Source organism: Erpetoichthys calabaricus, chromosome 3 (genome assembly GCF_900747795.2).
Source record: "Erpetoichthys calabaricus chromosome 3, fErpCal1.3, whole genome shotgun sequence".
NCBI lineage: Eukaryota > Metazoa > Chordata > Cladistia > Polypteriformes > Polypteridae > Erpetoichthys > Erpetoichthys calabaricus.
This window is the reverse complement of record NC_041396.2, coordinates 221,016,165-221,035,762: the sequence shown is the minus strand read 5'-3', so window position 1 is coordinate 221,035,762 and position 19,598 is coordinate 221,016,165. Positions and strand designations below refer to the sequence as shown.

General features: G+C 41.1%; 2 protein-coding genes across 3 annotated transcripts in view; both read left to right on the top strand.

The window, feature by feature from the left end:
- The window catches only part of kpna5 (karyopherin alpha 5 (importin alpha 6)), a 95,055-nt gene extending 91,128 nt beyond the window's left edge, over positions 1–3,927 (top strand). For both annotated transcript variants that reach the window (XM_051924673.1, XM_051924672.1), the window contains exon 14: positions 885–3,927. In XM_051924673.1, coding sequence (XP_051780633.1) covers positions 885–1,072 — 188 coding nt within the window. In that variant the 3' untranslated portion in view covers positions 1,073–3,927. The remainder of the gene's footprint in view (positions 1–884) is intronic.
- Positions 1–19,598, top strand: part of rwdd1 (RWD domain containing 1) — a 506,701-nt gene that overhangs the window by 459,566 nt on the left and 27,537 nt on the right. The window lies entirely within an intron of this gene.

The window sequence follows — 19,598 nt, the reverse complement described above, 5'->3', positions numbered from 1 at the left end:
TCCTGGCATCCGCCAAATCCAGATTCATCCAACAGATCGCCAGATGGTGAAGCACGATTCATCACTCCAAAAAACATGTTCCCACTGCTCCAAAGTCCAATGGTGACATGCTTGACACCTCTCCACCTAACACTGGGTATTGTACTAGTGATCTTAGGTATGTGTGCAGCTGCCAAGTCATGGAAACTCATTATTTTATGAAAATCCCAACATTAAGTTCTTGTTCGGTTGTTGCTTCCAGGGGCAATTTGGAACTCAATTGTGAGTGATGTAACAGTGGATAGGCAAATTTCATGGCTATGCGTTTCAACACTTGGCGGGCCCATCATGTGAGTTTGAGTGGTCTACTACATTACGGTGGTGCAGCTTTTGCTCCTAGACACTTTCACTTCACAATAATAGCTTACAGTTCACCAGGGCCTGTCTAGACCAGCAGAAACGTCATGTACTGACTTGTGACAACCTTGTGACAGTAACAAGTTTTATAGTCATTGAGCTCTCCACTACAACCCATTTTACTACCAGTGTTTATCAATGGTGATTGCATGGCTGTGTGTTCTATTTTATGCACCTGTTAATAGTGGGTACAACTGAATCACCTGAACTCAATAATTTGGAGAGGTGTCCATAAACCTTTGGCTATATAATGGAGATATTAATAAAATATTTGGAACCACCAATTTACCTTACCGTCATGTCTTCTGTGATATGGAAGGAGAACTTAGGATTGAACTGGACATTCAACATGGACAGTGACCTTGTATGGGGATGTAAACTCAGAAAATCAGATCTGTAAGGTGGTAGTGCAACCCTTCTTACAGCCACTCAAATGTGTTTTTGTAATATAAGCTTTTTAACTATTGTAAATGTCCTTTTCTTTTTAGGTTTGGATAAAATTGAATTTCTTCAGAGCCATGAGAATCAAGAGATCTATCAGAAAGCTTTTGATTTAATCGAGCATTATTTTGGTGTAGAGGAGGAAGATTCAAGTATTGTTCCACAGGTGGATGAAAGTCAGCAACAATTTATCTTTCAGCAACAAGAGGCTCCAATGGAGGGATTTCAACTTTAATGGAACACACAGACACACACACATCAAATCTCTAGATGGATTTTTTCTCTGTTTTTTAAGTTTTTTTTTTTTTTTAAGGTGCTTGGTAACACTTTATGCAGCCAAAGCCTGAAAGTCATACGTTCGAATTACCATAAAGCAGCTTATGCACTTATTGATAGAGAGGAGGAAAATATACTGCTGTATTAAGACTTTTTTGACTCCTTGTGACCCAATTTGTTTACTAGCATGATGAAAAGAAATTTACATTTCATATTTTTAGTCTTTTATCGTCAAATCAACAGGCAAAAGTATACACTTTGAGTCTGAAACATGGATATGAATCTAAAATTATCCACTCATTAATCTACCTCTTTCTTGCATTAAGATTAGAAAAAAGAATTACGGAAGAGTACACTTGTGTTACTTTTAAAGTATCAGAATGTAAAAAAAATGAATATTGTGAATGATCTAGTTAAGAAATGTCATTTGATCACAGCAGGTACCTGGTTTGTCTTAACTTATGTGGCTGCTTGTATGATGGCTTTCTATTGGTGTTAAGTTATGCAGATACACAGCTTTAACATAGTCTGTGAAATATATATTTTTTCAGCCTCTTTCCTTCATTCCTCTGTTCTCGTTCTCTCTCTCTCTCTCTCTCTCTAAAATCCTTTCTCTGCTGGAAATCTAATAAAATTTTTGGGTAGAAAATGTTTAGGGCTATAATTGTTTGCCAAGGAGCCAGTATTCTACAAAGTAACACCACCAATCCCAAAACCCAAAATGAGACTGCACTTAAATTGTACAAAATGTAAAAAAAATAAATAAAAGATTTGTGGTTTGCACAGTACTTTGACCATGTAGTTAGTCTATTTACTGCCTTCATTGTATTGAAAGAATATTTAAAAGTTTTATATTATTTCATACAATATACTAAACGTAGTAGTCATTTTGTAATCCGTTTTGGCTTTGGATTGTGGTTTAAAAGTGCAGTTGCAGCACTGCTGAGTGTTAGAGGACACTACTATGCAGCAGTTTTCTCTGTGCTGAAAGATTTACTGAAGATCAAGGTTTTTTATTATTATTTCTATGAAAATTGAGGAATTTTTGAATAATCAGTAATGGCTCTAAGGTTTGTAGGAGTTTTTCTTCATATTTACATGAATGAATTTATTTAAATACAATATGCAGTGGCGCTTTTGGGTACTATTTCCTAAATTGCTGTGGGCCATGCGTTAAATATTTAGCCATTAACAGATTCTTTTTTTTATTGTTGAAGATTATTCTGTCTTCCTTGTTTGTGAGTTTGTTTTTTTTTTTTTAAACTGGCAAGAGTATGCTGTTTAATTTGCCTAATCAGGACTTGGTCAAGCTTGTTTTGAGAAATTCCTATAATTTATATATGTGGCTTTTATTTATTTTTCCATGCAAGCGTTCTAATTCCATGGCCATTTTGTTTTTTTTTTTTTGTGAATATACTGTGAATGCTGTAAAGATCAGAGTCTGATTTACACACTACCATATCACTTTACAACTTGTGTTTTAATTTAAGTGAAATCATGTCTTTTACATTATTACAAATTCAGACCTCTATGTAATGAGAAAATTACAAGCAGTATTGTTTACTAAGCCTTAGTGGCACCTTGATGTAGTTCATCATGGTTATATAAAAAGGAGAAAAAATAAATAAATAAACCAGGCGGTGAAGTGGTGTGGTGTCTTTCTTTTTGCATTTTTAATTTCATTTTACCATGCAAAATGAAACTTAGAAGTGCTTGAGGTTATGCAATTGGCTTTTTTTTTTTTTTTATAACTGAAATGCGTTGTGTTTGCAACCATTTACTGTAGGTAAACTGTTTTGGACAAACCTTTATTGTATTTTTTTTTTAATAAACTTCATTGTATTTCTAGTACTACATTAATATTTTTGGGAGTAGTTTGCAGAAACTGATTGCAGAGTTTTTTTATGACAATGATTGTATTGAATTATAGCTACCTAAATGCCCACAATTTTTGTGTATAATTTATGCATGAATATGTGCTAAATATTTGAACAGGGAAAAGTACATTAACACAGCAGGCTGCTGATTATAGCTAAAGATGATCTAAGAAAATATTTCATAAATCATTTAAATTTAAAGCACACATTTGGTGTTTCAGAAACTTCTTTTTTTTTTTTTCTTTCTATGTGGTGTGTGTAATGCTTATATACTTTGCTTACTTTGTTCTTAAATGCAGCAGTGATCAAGTCCCTTCAAAGAACTGCACAATTTCATTATGGTAACTAATTTAAAGGTGGCTAACTTTGAGGCTTATTTTAACAAATGTATTTTACAGTGCAGCTAAAACATGCCTGTCTTTATATAAAATCATAAAGAGGTGAGATAGAAATCTGGTATAACAGCTAAAATTACAGACTTAATTGGAATTCCTTTGGTTTCTTGTAAAACTTTTGTAATTTCAAAATGATTAATGCACCATTTACCCACACATTCCATATTTTAATAAGTATGGAACAAAGTAAAGCATTTGCATTAACATGTTTGGGGACTGTATAGGATACAGTTCATAAGGGTTTTGTAGCACAACATGTCTTTGTCACTGCAGGGGGAAAATGTAAATACTAAATGTAATTAGTAACATTAATTTAGAAATTCTTTGCTAACGGCAAAAGTAATAATATTGGTAATAGTGTAAAGGAGCAGCTGGGACCCCTTCTAGGACAAAGTAATAAATGGCGCACTGATGTGTAAACTGCAAAAAGAAAAATTGTTGAATATGTAAAAAAAAAAAAGACAAATTGCTTTAAGAATTTCAATATGTTGTCATATTGTTCAACATTTCTATTAAAACTTCATCACCTTTAACCCCTTGAATGTTTTTGATTGATCTTCTTTTAAACATGTGACATTACCTTAACAGTGTGGTACAAATATAGTTTCTGCAGTATTTGGATCCCAGTAGTATGCAGTGAAGCCGTTTTAACTTCTTCCTTTTTATCTTTTTTACAAAGTGACTTGGGCATATGTTACAGTGACCCATCAAGATGCACATGAAGACGTTTTAGCTAAGTTATATCAAGCTGTATTTATGGCTTGTGCATGCCCAGTCACTATTCAGGGAGTGGATGGGTGGAGATAGTGCACTGCTACATATGCTTGGAGGTCCACATCAGTGACATGACGTTGAGCTGTTGTAGAAACAAAACAACTATATAGGAAGGGCAGGGCAGAGTCCAAGCCCCCACTGCTACCAACCTTAATCCTCTTAGTCTGTGTTTGTTTAATGTGAGTAGTGGCATCTTTTACATGTTCTACAACTCGATAACAGCCAGTCAAATTTTCCACGCTGTGCTGGACTGGTAGCATAACTTCAGCTGATGGTCACAGAATTAAGAAGGCAAGGCTTAGTTATATACTCCTAACCAGTGGAGCTAACAACAGATAAGAGAGTGAAGACAAAAGTGACGCCCATTACAAACTATGCTGCACATCCTAACTCTGACAGGCATTAAGTACGTGTAGCCTGTGAATTAATTCCATAGAATTGTCAGGAAACACAACTGGGCCTCTTTCATACCTACAGCAATACGTCTTTTCAATTCCTAACTGGTTACTCATTAAATAAGTTGGATTTTTTTTTTCTTGTGTTTGGGTCTGGAGTGGTGGTATTTCTTGAGCCTCTGTAAAAGCTCAATTTCCTTCTAAGACACATCTCCATCTCTCATCACTTTTAAAGTAACTTGTCACAAATGTTTCCAAGAGGCAGCAGGTTTTGTCCTCAGCCAGTTATTTGGAAATAAAATGGGTTTATGAAACTGATGGTTCCATGACAGCTGCTGTTGCTACTCCTTCCTGGCATCATTAGGTTCCTTGAAATTTTCAAGAAGTGATGCCACATCATCGTAGTTAAACAGCAAGCATTCCCAATCAATGTAAACCACTTCGTTAATTTTTTTCTTTGAATATACAGTACAATTTAGCTTGCAGTTACAACAGATAGACATAAACATTTTAAACAGTTGGCCTGGCATTACCAATAGATGCAGAAATAGTCAACGTGAAGGCCTTTGTGCTGGAGAAGTTTGAGGCTACAGTGAATGACTTTGACAGCCTTGCAGTTTCATGGCTGAGGAAGGGTTGCCCAAGTTGTGCTCATCAAGAGTGGAAAACCATTGACTTGTACTCTTAAACCAAGTAGTGCCTGAGGCATTGGTTAAAATTGGGTACATGTCTGATGTCTCAGTAGTAATTTGAAAGATCCGTAGGAGTAAGGCTATAAGGTAGGGGTGTCCAACTCCGGTCCTGGTGGGCCGCAGTGGCTGCAGGTTTTCATTCTGACCATCTTAATTAGTGAGACATTTTTTGCCTTCGTTTTAATTGACGTGACTCAGACCCTGGCTTAGTTGTTTTTTTCCTTAATGGGCAGCCAAACAACAATGAGGCAAGAAACAAGCCACCACATGACCAGCTAACCTGAAAATGAAGAAAGGTGAAGGTCTCTGTCACGTGGACTGCTCAGGTCACCAAAACATCTTGGTGGTGGTCTTAAAAAAATCAGTCTGCTGTGGCAGAATGAGAGCAGCAACAAGTCATGATATTCAATAACGGCTTTAATTAACAGCAATAATTGGCTTCTCATTAAGAAACAGGAGTTGAAATTGGCTGGAGTTTGTTCCAATTTAGCTGGTCATCTTTTGGCTCCTTTCACATCTCATTTCTGTTTGGCTGCCGTTTAATGAAGAAATGAATCAATTCAGAGGACTGAATCCTTGAAAATGGCTATTAAAATGAAGGAAAGAGAGTTACTTAGCAGTGAAAACTGCTCGCTGATTAGGAAAAGGGTTAGTGTGAAAACCTGTAGCCACTGTAGCCCACCAGGAGTTGGACAGCCCTGCTATATGGTTTGATTAGATCTAATTGGAAATGCTGACAACACTTAACATGGAGGTGTTTAGGTTTTTAGTGTAGTGAGAAAGACTGGGACCGTGGCTCAGAGTTGTTGCACTGGATGTGTTTTCCTCTCACCTTGTTCAAATATCTATTATAATAAAAAAATCCTGGGATGAGACAAGACTTTTTCAGAGAGATACTTTCACGTCCTGCGAGACGAGACTTTGTGCCAAGAGATTAAACCACACCCTGGGCCGGAAATAAAAGATAAAGTACTCTGTAGATGATAAAGTAGAGCGTCTTAAAGAATTCAAAAACGTTGGTGCGATACACATGCAGAGCAGGTTAGAGAAAATGAAAGTACTAAAATTCGAAAGTCTCAAAAAAAATTATAGTAAAGATTGCATTAGCGCAAACAAATGGAAATTATTACTCTGTGGAATAATGGAACAGCGAAAAAAGAGAGAATGTATTGTTCGGATTTAAACATTAAGTTGGATACTTGTAGATCGTCTAATTCATGTTGCCATCAGGGAAAAGTAGTGTTTCTTCCCAATGAAGAGGCGTATCTGCAAGAATTAAAAGAATTGTTGTTTGGTGAAAGTGAAATCCATATATGCTAGCAGCAGAGGCGTGAAGTGGCTGGTGCGTAGTGTTGGATGGGGCTGGGGGGTTGTCGAGCGAGCAGGGAGTTAAAAAGGATGAAAGGGTCTATTCTGATTAACCAAGGGATTATGCTTTATAGCCTTTCTTGTGAAATGTAGTATACTGGAGTATATTTGTGTAAGAATTGATTTTCATATACAGGAGGATCATCTTGTGGAATGTGGAGTTTCTGCTATGTGCTGTTTGGTCCCTCTGTACTTGCAGAGTGAGAGCTCTTTTTTTGTCCCAATACATGGCATCAAGCTGAGTTCATTCAGTGTAAGCAGTGAAATCTGCGAGGGGTGTAACTAATCTCCTCTGCTGTTTGATTTTCATAACCTGGATATTAGGCTTTGGAGTATTCTCTGCAGACTACACCACATGGCAAAGCATGTGCATGGTGTGACCAAAATGCATTTATACTTGTTATAGCCCATTTAAACAGTGTGTTGTTAGTCTTCTAGTCAACCCAGCCACAGGGGATGCACAAACCAGTGTGTTTCTTTGTGCTGGTCCCAAGCCCGGATAAATGGGGAAGGTTATGTCAGGAAGGGCATCCGGTGTGAAATTTTGCCAAATCAATATGCGGACAAAAATGATCTGTTGTGGTCACCCCTAACAGGAGCAGCCGAAAGAAGAAGTTGATAGTTTCCTAGTCAGCAAGTGACAGTGTTTGGCCAATATAGCAATTGCTAGCAATGTCTCAGCCTGTGCTGATGGAAGAAGAGTTGTGCCTGCTATTATTGACTTCACCTTCTTCTTTTCTTTTTTGTTGAGTCTCAGACCTATTGACCAAAAGCAGTGAAGGAAGAGGGTAAGTGTAAGATTTTTGTGAGTGGGGGACCTACATGATGAGCAGATGTATTGCAATTATCTTCCTTGCAACATATTCAGCCCTCATTCTGGCACCCACGTAAATATGTTCTTGAAATTCACCATTTTGGATATATGTGTCTGCCACACTGCATACTTTGAAAAATTCCTGTGCATAGCATGCGGTGAAAACACTGCAGTCGGAGGCATGTTTCCAAATCTGACATCATTTTCACCTTTGTGCCCAGAGTGGCAGAGTCGAGCATAATCAAGGCTTAACAGTTGCATCGCTGGTCTTTGCACATTGATGATGTTCTTTTGGACTTTTCATACTGTGATCTCTGGAAGGAACATTAGCATCTCTAAATCAGAGGTTACAATCCTCTATTCCAGAATGACTGTTTTGTTTTCCTGCAGGTGAGGGGTGAGCAGGAAGTCCAATACACCAGTGATTTGCTTGAGTCATGACATAGACTGAGAATCAGTACAGTAGCAGCAGTTTTGCCAGTGTTCTAATAGGTTGTGTGGTGGTGAAACAGGCTATCTTTTTGGATTTGGCTTTTAATGAATTACTTGATCTATACCTCAAGGTTACAGTGTCTTTCTAAGTGGTGACTGAATGAGATCATAACTACAATTGACTGACATTGGGTTCCTTAAAGTTTCTGTCTTATAGGAGGAGTAGCAGCTCAAAGTTCTGCAGTTATTTCTATAGGCTGAGATGTGAGGTGGTTTTCACATGTAGTTAGGATGTCCCTAGTGTGCTTTCGGTGGTGGGTGTACCAGGCACAGCCTACTGGAAGGAGCCATTTGATAGAAATTGTCATGCTGGTGGGAACAGTTATGTTGAAATACCTAGGAGTATTCCTTAGATAGATTTTAGATGTTTCCAGATATAATGACCCAGGGCCTCATGTCTAAATGTTGCATATGCCCATTTCCACGGTCAAGATGTAAAAAAACTAAAACTAGGCGCAATGCTACGCACTTTTTTCACGGCAGCCTTAGACCATCCGTACGTATGCAAGTTTCTGTTTGGTTTTGTAAACCGGCGGAACTCAACGTCTATGCAGTGCTGCTGTTTCTGTGTGGTTTCCCTTTCTTTTTTTACATTTGCATTTGTGATGTGAGCTTTATCAAATACACTGAAATTAATTGCAGATCTTTGATTACAATCAAGTTCTTTAAATTTATAAATCTGTAACAGTATAAAGGTGTATGGAATCGACATACTATTCCATTCTACCATGACTGCTTTAGTGTTGTTAGAAGATATCTCAAATGGAAGAATTCGATGAGGGCATGTATTTAGAGATCATACTGATTTCTTGTCCAATGACTGACTTCTAAGTCTATTTCAACAACAACAACAACATTTATTTATACAGCACATTTTAATATAAATTATGTAGCTCAAAGTGCTTTACAAGATGAAGAAAGAAAAAATCCATCCATCCATCCATTATCCAACCCACTATATCCTAACTACAGGGTCACGAGGATCCATCCATTTTCCAACCTGCTGAATCTGAACACAGGGTCACGGGGGTCTGCTGGAGCCAATCCCAGCCAACACTGGGCGCAAGGCAGGAAACAAACCCTGGGCAGGGCACCAGCCCACTGCAGGGCACACATTAGGGACAATTTAGGATTGCCAATGCACCTAACCTGCATGTCTTTGGACTATGGGAGGAAACCAGAGCACCCGGAGGAAACCCATACGGACACAGAGAGAACATGCAAACTCCAGGCAGGGAGGACCCGGGAAGTGAACCCGGGTCTCCTAACTGCGAGGCAGCAGCGCTACCCACTGCGCCACCGTGCCACCCAGAAAGAAAAAATAAAATATATAAAAATAAAATTAGGCAATACTAATTAACAAAGAATAAAGTAAGGTCTCTAGAGGGCTGAAGAAAAAAAAAAATATCTGTAGGGGTTCCAAGGCTACGAGACCACCCAGCCCCCACTGGGCATTCTACCTAACATAAATGATATCAATCAGTCCTCATGGTATTCAGGCTTCACATGGAAGAATTAGATTTAAATTAAACAAATTAAATTTTGATTTCCATGAGCCCCCTCCTTTAACCGTCACCTTATCTTGGTGGAGGGGTTTGCGTGTCCCAATGATCCTAGGAGCTCTGTTGTCCGGGGCTTTATGCCCCTGGTAGGGCCACCCAAGGCAAACTGGTCCTAGGTGAGGGATGAGACAAAGAGCGGTTAAACAAACCTCCTATGAAGAAAAACAATTTTGGATGGCGTTTTCCCTTGCCCGGACGCTGGTCACCGGGGCCCCACTCTGGAGCCAGGCCTGGAGGTGGGGCTCGATGGCGAGCGCCTGGTGGCCGGGCACAGCCCGAAGAGGCAACGTGGGTCCCCCTTCCCATGGGCTCACCACCTATGGGAGGGGCCAAGGAGGTCGGGTGCAGTGTGAGTTGGGTGGTGGCCGAAGGCAGGGACCTTGGCGGTCCGATCCTCGGCTACAGAAACTGGCTCTTGGGACGTGGAATGTCACCTCTCTGAAGGGGAAGGAGCCTGAGCTAGTGCGCGAAGTTGAGAGGTTCCGGCTAGATATAGTCGGACTCACCTCGACGCACAGCTTGGACTCTGGAACCAATCTCCTTGAGAGGGGCTGGACTCTGTACCACTCTGGAGTTGCCCCCGGTGAGAGGCGCCGAGCAGGTGTGGGTATACTTATTGCCCCCCAACTTGGAGCCTGTACATTGGGGTTTACCCCGGTGGACGAGAGGGTAGCCTCCCTTCGCCTTCGGGTGGGGGGACGGGTCCTAACTGTTGTTTGTGCGTATGCACCGAACAGCAGTTCAGAGTACCCACCCTTTTTGGACTCCCTGGAGGGGGTGCTAGAGGGCATACCTTCTGGGGACTCCCTCGTTCTGCTGGGAGACTTCAATGCTCACGTGGGCAATGACAGTGAGACCTGGAAGGGCGTGATTGGGAGGAATGGCCCCCCCAATCTGAACCCGAGTGGTGTTTTGTTATTGGACTTCTGTGCTCGTCACGGATTGTCCATAACGAACACCATGTTCAAGCATAGGGGTGTTCATATGTGCACTTGGCACCAGGACACCCTAGGCCTCAGTTCGATGATCGACTTTGTGCTCGTGTCGTCGGACTTGCGGCCACATGTCTTGGACACTTGGGTGAAGAGGGGGCGGAGCTGTCAACTGATCACCACCTGGTGGTGAGTTGGCTTCGATGGTGGGGGAGGATGCCGGTCAGGCATGGTAGGCCCAAACGTGTTGTGAGGGTCTGCTGGGAACGTCTGGCAGAGCCCCCTGTCAGAAGTAGCTTCAACTCCCACCTCCGGCAGAACTTCGACCACATCCCGAGGGAGGTGGCGGACATTGAGTCCGAATGGGCCATGTTCCGTGCCTCTATTGTTAAGGCAGCTGACCGGAGCTGTGGCCGTAAGGTGGTCGGTGCCTGTCGTGGCGGCAATCCCCGAACCCGTTGGTGGACACCGGCGGTGAAGGATGCCGTCAAGCTGAAGAAGGAGTCCTACAGAACCCTTTTGTCCTGTGGGACCCCGGATGCAGCTGATAGGTACCGGCAGGCCAAGCGGAATGCGGCTTTGGTGGTTGCTGAGGCAAAAACTCGGGCGTGGGAGGAGTTTGGGGAGGCCATGGAGAACGACTTTCGGACGGCTTCGAGGAGATTCTGGTCCACCATCCGGCGTCTCAGGAAGGGGAAGCAGTGCAGTGTCAACACTGTATATGGTGGGGATGGTGCGCTGCTGACCTCGACTCGGGACGTTGTGGGTCGGTGGGGGGAATACTTCGAAGACCTCCTCAATCCCATTAACATGCCTTCCAATGAGGAAGCAGAGCCTGGGGACTCAGAGGTGGGCTCCCCCATCTCTGGGACTGAGGTCACCGAGGTGGTCAAAAAACTCCTTGGTGGCAGGGCCCCGGGGGTGGATGAGATATGCCCGGAGTTCCTCAAGGCTCTGGATGTTGTAGGACTGTCTTGGCTGACACGCCTCTGCAACATCGCATGGACATCAGGGACAGTGCCTCTGGATTGGCAGACCGGGGTGGTGGTCCCCCTCTTTAAGAAGGGGGATCGGAGGGTGTGTTCCAACTACAGAGGGATCACACTCCTCAGCCTCCCTGGAAAAGTCTATTCAGGGGTCCTGGAGAGGAGGGTCCGTCGGATGGTCGAGCCTCGGATTCAGGAGGAACAGTGTGGTTTTCGTCCTGGTCGCGGAACAGTGGACCAGCTCTATACCCTTAGCAGGGTCCTGGAGGGTGCATGGGAGTTTGCCCAACCAGTCTACATGTGTTTTGTGGACTTGGAAAAGGCATTCGACCGTGTCCCTCAGGGAATCCTGTGGGGGGTACTCCGAGAGTATGGGGTACCGGCACCCCTGATAAGGGCTGTTCAGTCCCTGTACGATCGGTGCCAGAGCTTGGTCCGCATTGTCGGCAGTAAGTTGAACCCATTTCCAGTGAGAGTTGGACTCCGCCAGGGCTGCCCTTTGTCACCGATTCTGTTCATAACTTTTATGGACAGAATTTCTAGGCGCAGCCAGGGCATTGAGAGGGTCCGGTTTGGTGGGCTCAGGATTGGGTCACTGCTTTTTGCAGATGATGTTGTCCTGTTTGCTTCATCAGGCCGTGATCTTCAGCTCTCTCTGGATCGGTTCGCAGCCGAGTGTGAAGCGGCTGGGATGAGAATCAGCACCTCCAAATCCGAGACCATGGTCCTCAGCCGGAAAAGGGTGGAGTGCCCTCTCAGGGTTGGTAGCGAGATCCTGCCCCAAGTGGAGGAGTTCAAGTATCTCGGGGTCTTGTTCACGAGTGAGGGAAGAATGGAGCGTGAGATCGACAGGCGGATCGGTGCGGCATCCGCAGTAATGCTGGCGCTGCATCGGTCTGTCGTGGTGAAAAAGGAGCTGAGTCGCAAGGCGAAGCTCTCAATTTACCAGTCGATCTATGTTCCTACCCTCACCTATGGTCATGAGCTTTGGGTAGTGACCGAAAGAACGAGATCGCGAATACAAGCGGCTGAAATGAGTTTCCTCCGCAGGGTGTCTGGGCTTTCCCTTAAAGATAGGGTGAAAAGCTCAGTCATCCGGGAGGGGCTCAGAGTAGAGCCGCTATTCCTCCGCATCGAGAGGAGTCAGATGAGGTGGCTCGGGCATCTGATCAGGATGCCTCCTGGACGCCTCCCTGGTGAGGTGTTCCGGGCACGTCTAACCGGGAGGAGGCCCCGGGGAAGACCCAGGACACGCTGGAGGGACTATGTCTCTCGACTGGCCTGGGAACGCCTTGGGATTCTCCCGGAAGAGCTAGAAGAAGTGGCCGGGGAGAGGGAAGTCTGGGCACCTCTGCTCAAGCTGCTGCCCCCGCGACCCGACCTCGGATAAGCGGGAGACAATGGATGGATGGATGGATGGATGGATTTCCATGAGCTGAACTGGCGCTGGCTTTACAAAGGCAGACATTGAGGAATTGTGCTCTACCTGCTCCTTTGCAAGTTCTGTCCACCCTCTGGGTTTTTAGCCACAGGAGTTGTTCAACATGAACTGGCTGAGTGATCAGGTATTTCTCTTTCGTCACTGATTCATGCCATGCCAGCTGTATTGAGCGGAGCTGTCGACTGCACGCACATTACTATAAAGGCACCTTCAGAGAATTAATTGCTTATGTAAATAAGTAACATTTCCACTCTAATATGCTGCTCTATGAGCCACAGAAAGTGTGTCGCATTGTGCAGGCATGTAGTGTGCTGCCTAATGTGGCACACAACCATGGCTTGGCCATACCTGAAGTGATGTGTGCAGCATTTATATTTTGACCAATTAATTTAATTTGTGATAAATATCAAATAGGATAGCCCTTATATTCCTTATGTAAATTGTGTATAAAACTGCATTACGAAAAAGACCCAAATCCTCCCCCACTCCACCGGTTCCTGGAAAAATTTGCTTCTAGTAAAGCGGTCCTTGGTGTCAAAAAAGTTGGGGACCACTGCCTTAGTTCATTGGTCGCATCTCTTACAGCATCCACTGTTGCATTTTGTGACTCCAGAAATGTGTCTGTCAGCACACAGCCAGATGCTCACCTCAGCCTCAGCCTGAATATCTGTTGTATGACTCTTTGTTTATGAGTTTGTCATTTAACCTGATATGACTGCATTGTTACTGGTTTCTTCTGCACTATTAAGGTATTTAGTTGATAATCAAGTAGACAGTAAATGAAGGATAGAGAAAAAAAAGTCAGATACAAGTATGTGTTAAATATGGCCTTAGCCCCAGTCATACTGTCTTTGCTCTAGTCCAGGATTTGTTGGTAGTTTACTGTTTGCTTTCCTTTTTGTGTGTGTGTCTCAAATAACCGTTCCCTAGTTTTCCTTCATCAGCACAAAAGTTTGTGTTGGTTCTCTTGAGCAGTGCGGTCATTAGGGAGGGATTGAATTTCCTCCTTACTGGTTACTGTTAGTTCAGACTGAAGGCGCATGAATAGGGCACAATAGAACATGTATCATCTTCAGGTTTCTTGGCAATAATACCAGCATGCAAGGATTTTTTGAAATTATAATTGCCTGCCTGACATTTCTCCGTTTGTCACTGCAGGCACATTTTTTTTTCCTATTCTGAAGTCCGTGTATAACTTCAACTGTGAAAATAATTTTCTGGATTATTCTAAAAACAGGGAGTTTTCTGCTACAGGTATAAATATTGAATACATGAGAACCTGAAGAAATCTCTGCATTCGACAGGTGATAGTGAAATACTAAAATTAGATCTCAACTGAGAAAATCTTGTCACTTGTGCAAAACTCATACATGTAGTAAGTGTATGCCAACATTTGAAATACAATATGTTACTAGTTGAGCAGGCATTTGGAAGCAGTCTTTATCAGTTCAGAAATTTTAAACATGGACGTGATGTTTGCAACATTTTTTTCAGATAATTGAGTCCAAATCCAGGTCTTATCTATGTTTGTTTACGAACCGCACCTTCTCCCTATGGGTGTCAGAGTTTTTCACTGGACTCTTTTTTTGGTTTTCTATTTATTGCTGCCATTTCCACTCTGGAGAAACACATATGGTGACTCTGCTGCATTGCTGCCTCAAACTTGGTTTCATTTTATCCAACCCTGGTAATGTAATCACAGGTTAATCAGTTTTGCACTTTTGTGTAGACATTTTCCTACATGATTAAACCAGGCACATTCCAGTATTTAGTCTCATTTTTATTTGTGAGTAAAAGTTGTTTTCTTCCCTAGAAGTATTTCAGTTTGTAAACTTATTATAATGACCATGTGCTTTTCAATTATATATTATTATACATTGTGCATTTAATCTCAATAAATTTGGATCTATAATTTATTTTTAAAAAAAGCTACCATTTTATGCAAATATCTGTTGCAGCAGTTCTATAAAATGCAATTCGTCACACTCTTTGTATTCAGGAATTTAGAGTATTGAACTTTGCTCATCAAGTAAATCCAGTGTAAAGAGTTTCACAGGTGCTGAAGGTAAAACCAGGAAGCAAACATAAAAAATATACGTTAACACCTTAATTATGTAAATATATTCATGGGCTGATGATTATGATTTTCACCTTTAACTTTGTGGTAATTTTAAAGATTTAAATCAAGTGATCTGAAAGTAGAATTGAATTTTTCCCTGCTTGCATATGAATGGGGTGCATTCTGTGATGGACTGGCATTTCCTCTACGCTCTTTCCCTGAGCAGGAGGTCAGGCTTTCTCATCGTCACCTGTTCACACTCCTTCTTGTAGAACATTGCATGTTTTCACTTAGGCCACATCTTGCACTCTTTCCTAAACTGGTACCCCAGCAGCTGCCCTTTTGGATTAGTAATACACAGACATGGCTCAATTCCCTGTAGCAACTTGTGCCTTCTCACACTGGCATACTCAGGGCTTCTCCTACACTTTTAAAAATAAAGGTGCCAGAGGGGATCCATCCAAATGAAGGTTCCAGAAAGAAGCTTTCATTTATTTAGATCCATAACAGGCTCCATACAGCAAATATCCATGAATAGGTGATAACAGATTTGTGAAATACTAATGACTTATGATTTTGAAAGGACTATTACTGCGTACGAGAGCACAGGCTAAGTCCAGATTTCCTTAATCTGTTATTGTTCAGCAAAGTAGCCTACCAAACATTAAAGATTTTAGTTTTTTCCTATATATTAGGAAGTTTTTCAAACCACATACAGTAGATCCAAATTCATATGCAAAGAACCCTTCATAGAATGGCACGTCTTCAAGCAATAGTTCTACAAGAAACCATACAACCCAGTAAAAAACCATAAAAGTGTACTACCAGTGTGATGCTTACTTTTCTGAGGAGGTTTCATGTGAGACATTTTCTATGCCAGAGTAATGGTACAATAAGATACAATTAAGTATATTGAAGAAATACCCAAGTTGGTGAAGAGAGAAAATATCCAAGAAGTTATTAGGCAAATAACAGGAGGAGTAAGCAGACCACATAAGGTTAGTATGTAAAGCTAAAATATAATGGGTTAAGTAAAATGAATGCCAATTTGGATTAAAACAATGTAGCTTGCTTAATTTCTGCAATCATACTGCATAGTGTCATCAGCACATGAATTAAATTTAATATGTATCAAAACGGTAGAAAGTATTATAACTTGCATTCTGAGATTTTTCAGGTAACAAAGGTAGAGGTTGTTATACTCGCTAATCATGACAGTAAAGAGTGGCAAAGTGTTGCATGTTAATTAACACATGCCATTAAGAATTTCACTGTATTGAGTTCACACAACAGTTCTGACCCTATAAACTTACAATATACTCAATGATCTTAGGAAAAAAGTTACAAAGGAGCTTGCTTTATTTTAAGACTTTCCAGGCAAAACAAATGTACAGAGATGTATTGATATACAGTGCACCTGACTTAAATTATTTGGTCTGGTAGTCTTACAGTCTAGTAGTAAATTTACTTGTTTCCCTTTTATATAAATATATGTACAAGAGGAATGTATACCATACTTCCAAATCACTCTTCAAAAAAGAAAATGTCAGAAGGAGAAAGTACATCTTAAAATGCTTCTTAAGTATCTATATAATACTGACTTGATTCTTCATATCCTCTGATATTTTGTTACAAGAAATAGTGCGAATACTCACAAAAAATGACAAGTGAAGCATTGCTCAATATAATTATTTTAATTTTATTTTAAAATATGTACATTTTAACAAATTAACAGTTATGACATCTTTACATTTTATTTACATTGTACACTATTTTTGATATCTACCCCTTTTTACAAGTTTTTTTTTTTTTTTACTTTTGTAACTTTGGAAAACAATAGGGATTTTCACGTGCAGGTTATGTTTTATCATGACCACCTTGTGCTGCTGTTCCATTTGGGAGGGTCACTTGTCTTGAATCCATTGTTGTTAGCCAACATTTTGGTACTTTATAAACCAGATGACTATCCACGAAATATGTTGGTGCCATTTGAATTTCCAGTTAATTTTTGATTTGTTGAATTGCCAGTTAATTTGTGATTTGATTTCTTGTTTTTGGCCATTATCTTTTATATAAACGTCGGCGTGTGGAAGTGTGTATATGTCTGTCTGTCCGGCCCAGAAGTGAGGGGTGGAGTCAGGGTAAGGGCTCCACCTCCAAGGATACGCAAGCGAGGTGAGCACGTTAACAAAACAAAACCTCCGAAGAAAGTCACTCACTTAGACACTAATACAGAAACGAGGCGAGGAAATCGGCAAAACAGTAGCCCTTTTACTTTTCCTCCCGCTGCTAATACACAAGCGAGGTGAGCACGTCGGGAAAACAAAACCTCAGAAGAAAGACAAAGTTGCTTAGCCACTAATGCACAAACGATGCAAGCATGTCGACAAAATGAAACCTCCTCAGAGAGAGTTGCCCAGAGTATTTCATTTCAATTACCTGACATCTTTACACTTCAATTTTTTTTCTGACTATTTCAATAGATTCCAGGACCCCGGGCTTTTTACAGCAAGGGCTTACACAGCTAGTTAAGTATAAAGAAGTGAAATATTGTCGGGGTTTCCCTCATTTACTGTACAAAAATTAGCTGGAAGGTTTCACTTCCACTGCATGTATACCATTAATTCTTATAAAAGGGTGGCATGGTGACATGCTGTCTACGTGGAGTTTGCATGCTCTCTCCATGCTTCCTACCACAGACATGCAGTTTGGTGGACTGGTGATACTAAATAGGCTCCTGATGTCTGTGTTTGTTCACTCTGTGATGAGCTGAAGTCTTGCCCAGGAATTGCTCTTGCTTTGCGTTTGATGCTTTCTGGGATAGGCTAAAACTTCACTATGACCCTGATCTGGATAAGTGGGTTTGGAAAATGAATGAATGAATGAATGAATGGATATTTATAACAATATGTTGTATTTTACAAATCAGAGGAGACTATTCAGTAGCAAGGATGTTCTCTGCATCTGCTTGACGTGGTAGTTTATTCTGAAACCCCAATGTCAGTTGTGTGAAAATGTTTTTATACACCTTCTCTAAATTCCTAATGCTTTTTAGTATCTATGATCTAACAATACTACTGAGTAAATTTTGTCACTTTTGAACCACCAATATTTTGCTTAATTTGTACAGTATATCCAGTCCAGAATATTTATCTAGGATTTCAGGAGCGAACTGTGTGGAAAAGCTCACTCAGACCATAAGACCCAGATGGCTCAGAGCTGCACAACTAGACATGACTTCTAGCCTGTTCTCTATTCCTTACTGGGTAAGCGTTAAGGGCATTAACACTGTGAGCTCCATCACCTTGCAAAGTTCTGATTAAGGTAGCTCTGCAACCATCTAAACATTTTCTGAACCCATTTTTCCACCCTAGATTGTCACATGTACAGACTAGAGTGAAATTCAACTACTCTCCAGCACCTTGAAAGTATAATTACCTCAACTTGAAACTTGTCTTTCTTACCTCAATCTGAAATAACTACATTTTCTTAAAGTTTGAATTATAATAGAACATGAAGTTAATGTAAATATATTCTACCCTGTCAACAGGGTCCTTTTGGAGCCAGAGACTATCCCAGTACCACTAGGTCCATTGCCGGAGCCAATAGAGCATGGCATTCCACATAAGCACACTTCAGAATAACACCCATCTAATTTTGAGTTGCCAGTTGTCCTAATGTGCATATGTTTTAGAATTTGGGAAAAACTCGGAGCACCATGAGAAAACTCATGTGGAATGTGCAAGCTCCAAACATGGAATACTGAGCTATAGTCCCTCGTTCCAGAGCTCATACATATAAATTAAGTTATAATTCATTGACCATAAGAGTTATGCTGCAAATCATTTTAATGTTACTTTTTGTCAATGTGTTTAACAGCTGAAATACTTCAAAATTAGATTCAGTTGCAGCTGATCATTTGAAAATTAAAATAAAAAAATAAGTTGTTTTGCCTTCAACACTGCTTGGTCTCTCTGGCACAAACAGCCAATGAGCCTTTGACTCTGGATTTGAGTCTATGGATGTGGCGATCGTAGACACCTCAGTGATGCTCTAAGGAGTAAAGCAGACAGGCCAAGAGAGTATATGGACATCAGCTTTGATTCTTCAGGATATATGTGTGTTGCCTGACATTGTCCTGCTGTTTATCAGTTTTCCTAGTTCCTAGTTGTCCCTTGTGAGGAGATGGCCTCTGACAGGTACTCTTGCACTAAGGCCAGAAGCATGGAGTCTATCTTTCATTTTCCTGTCACTGAAATGGGCAGTGAGCCTGCTGTCACTTTTAGCAACACTACAGGTAGCAGATCAGAAATGATCTCTCAAATGGAGCAATGTGATGTACCAGTCCAGCTCTGGTGTGGTTATCTGAAGATGACCAGATCCTGGATTGTCATCTGTGATGTTGGTCCTCTAAAACCTTGCCTGAAGTCAGGAGAACAAAATGCTAATGGCACTTGCTCTTGCTTCTGGTGGCATTTAAGACATTAGGAAATGCAGAATGCCTTTTTCTCTTGCTGTAACCTACACTATGAACTAAGGCCTTATTAAAGGTGATCTGATCAGATAAAGTTCCACTTGAACTTCTAAGATTAAAAGTGCATCAGAAGAACATTTTCGATTTAGAAAGTTTGCAGTGTCTGATTACAGAGTTAAATTAAATTAACAGCTTTTTGTAAAAATAGCACATGCGCTTAACTA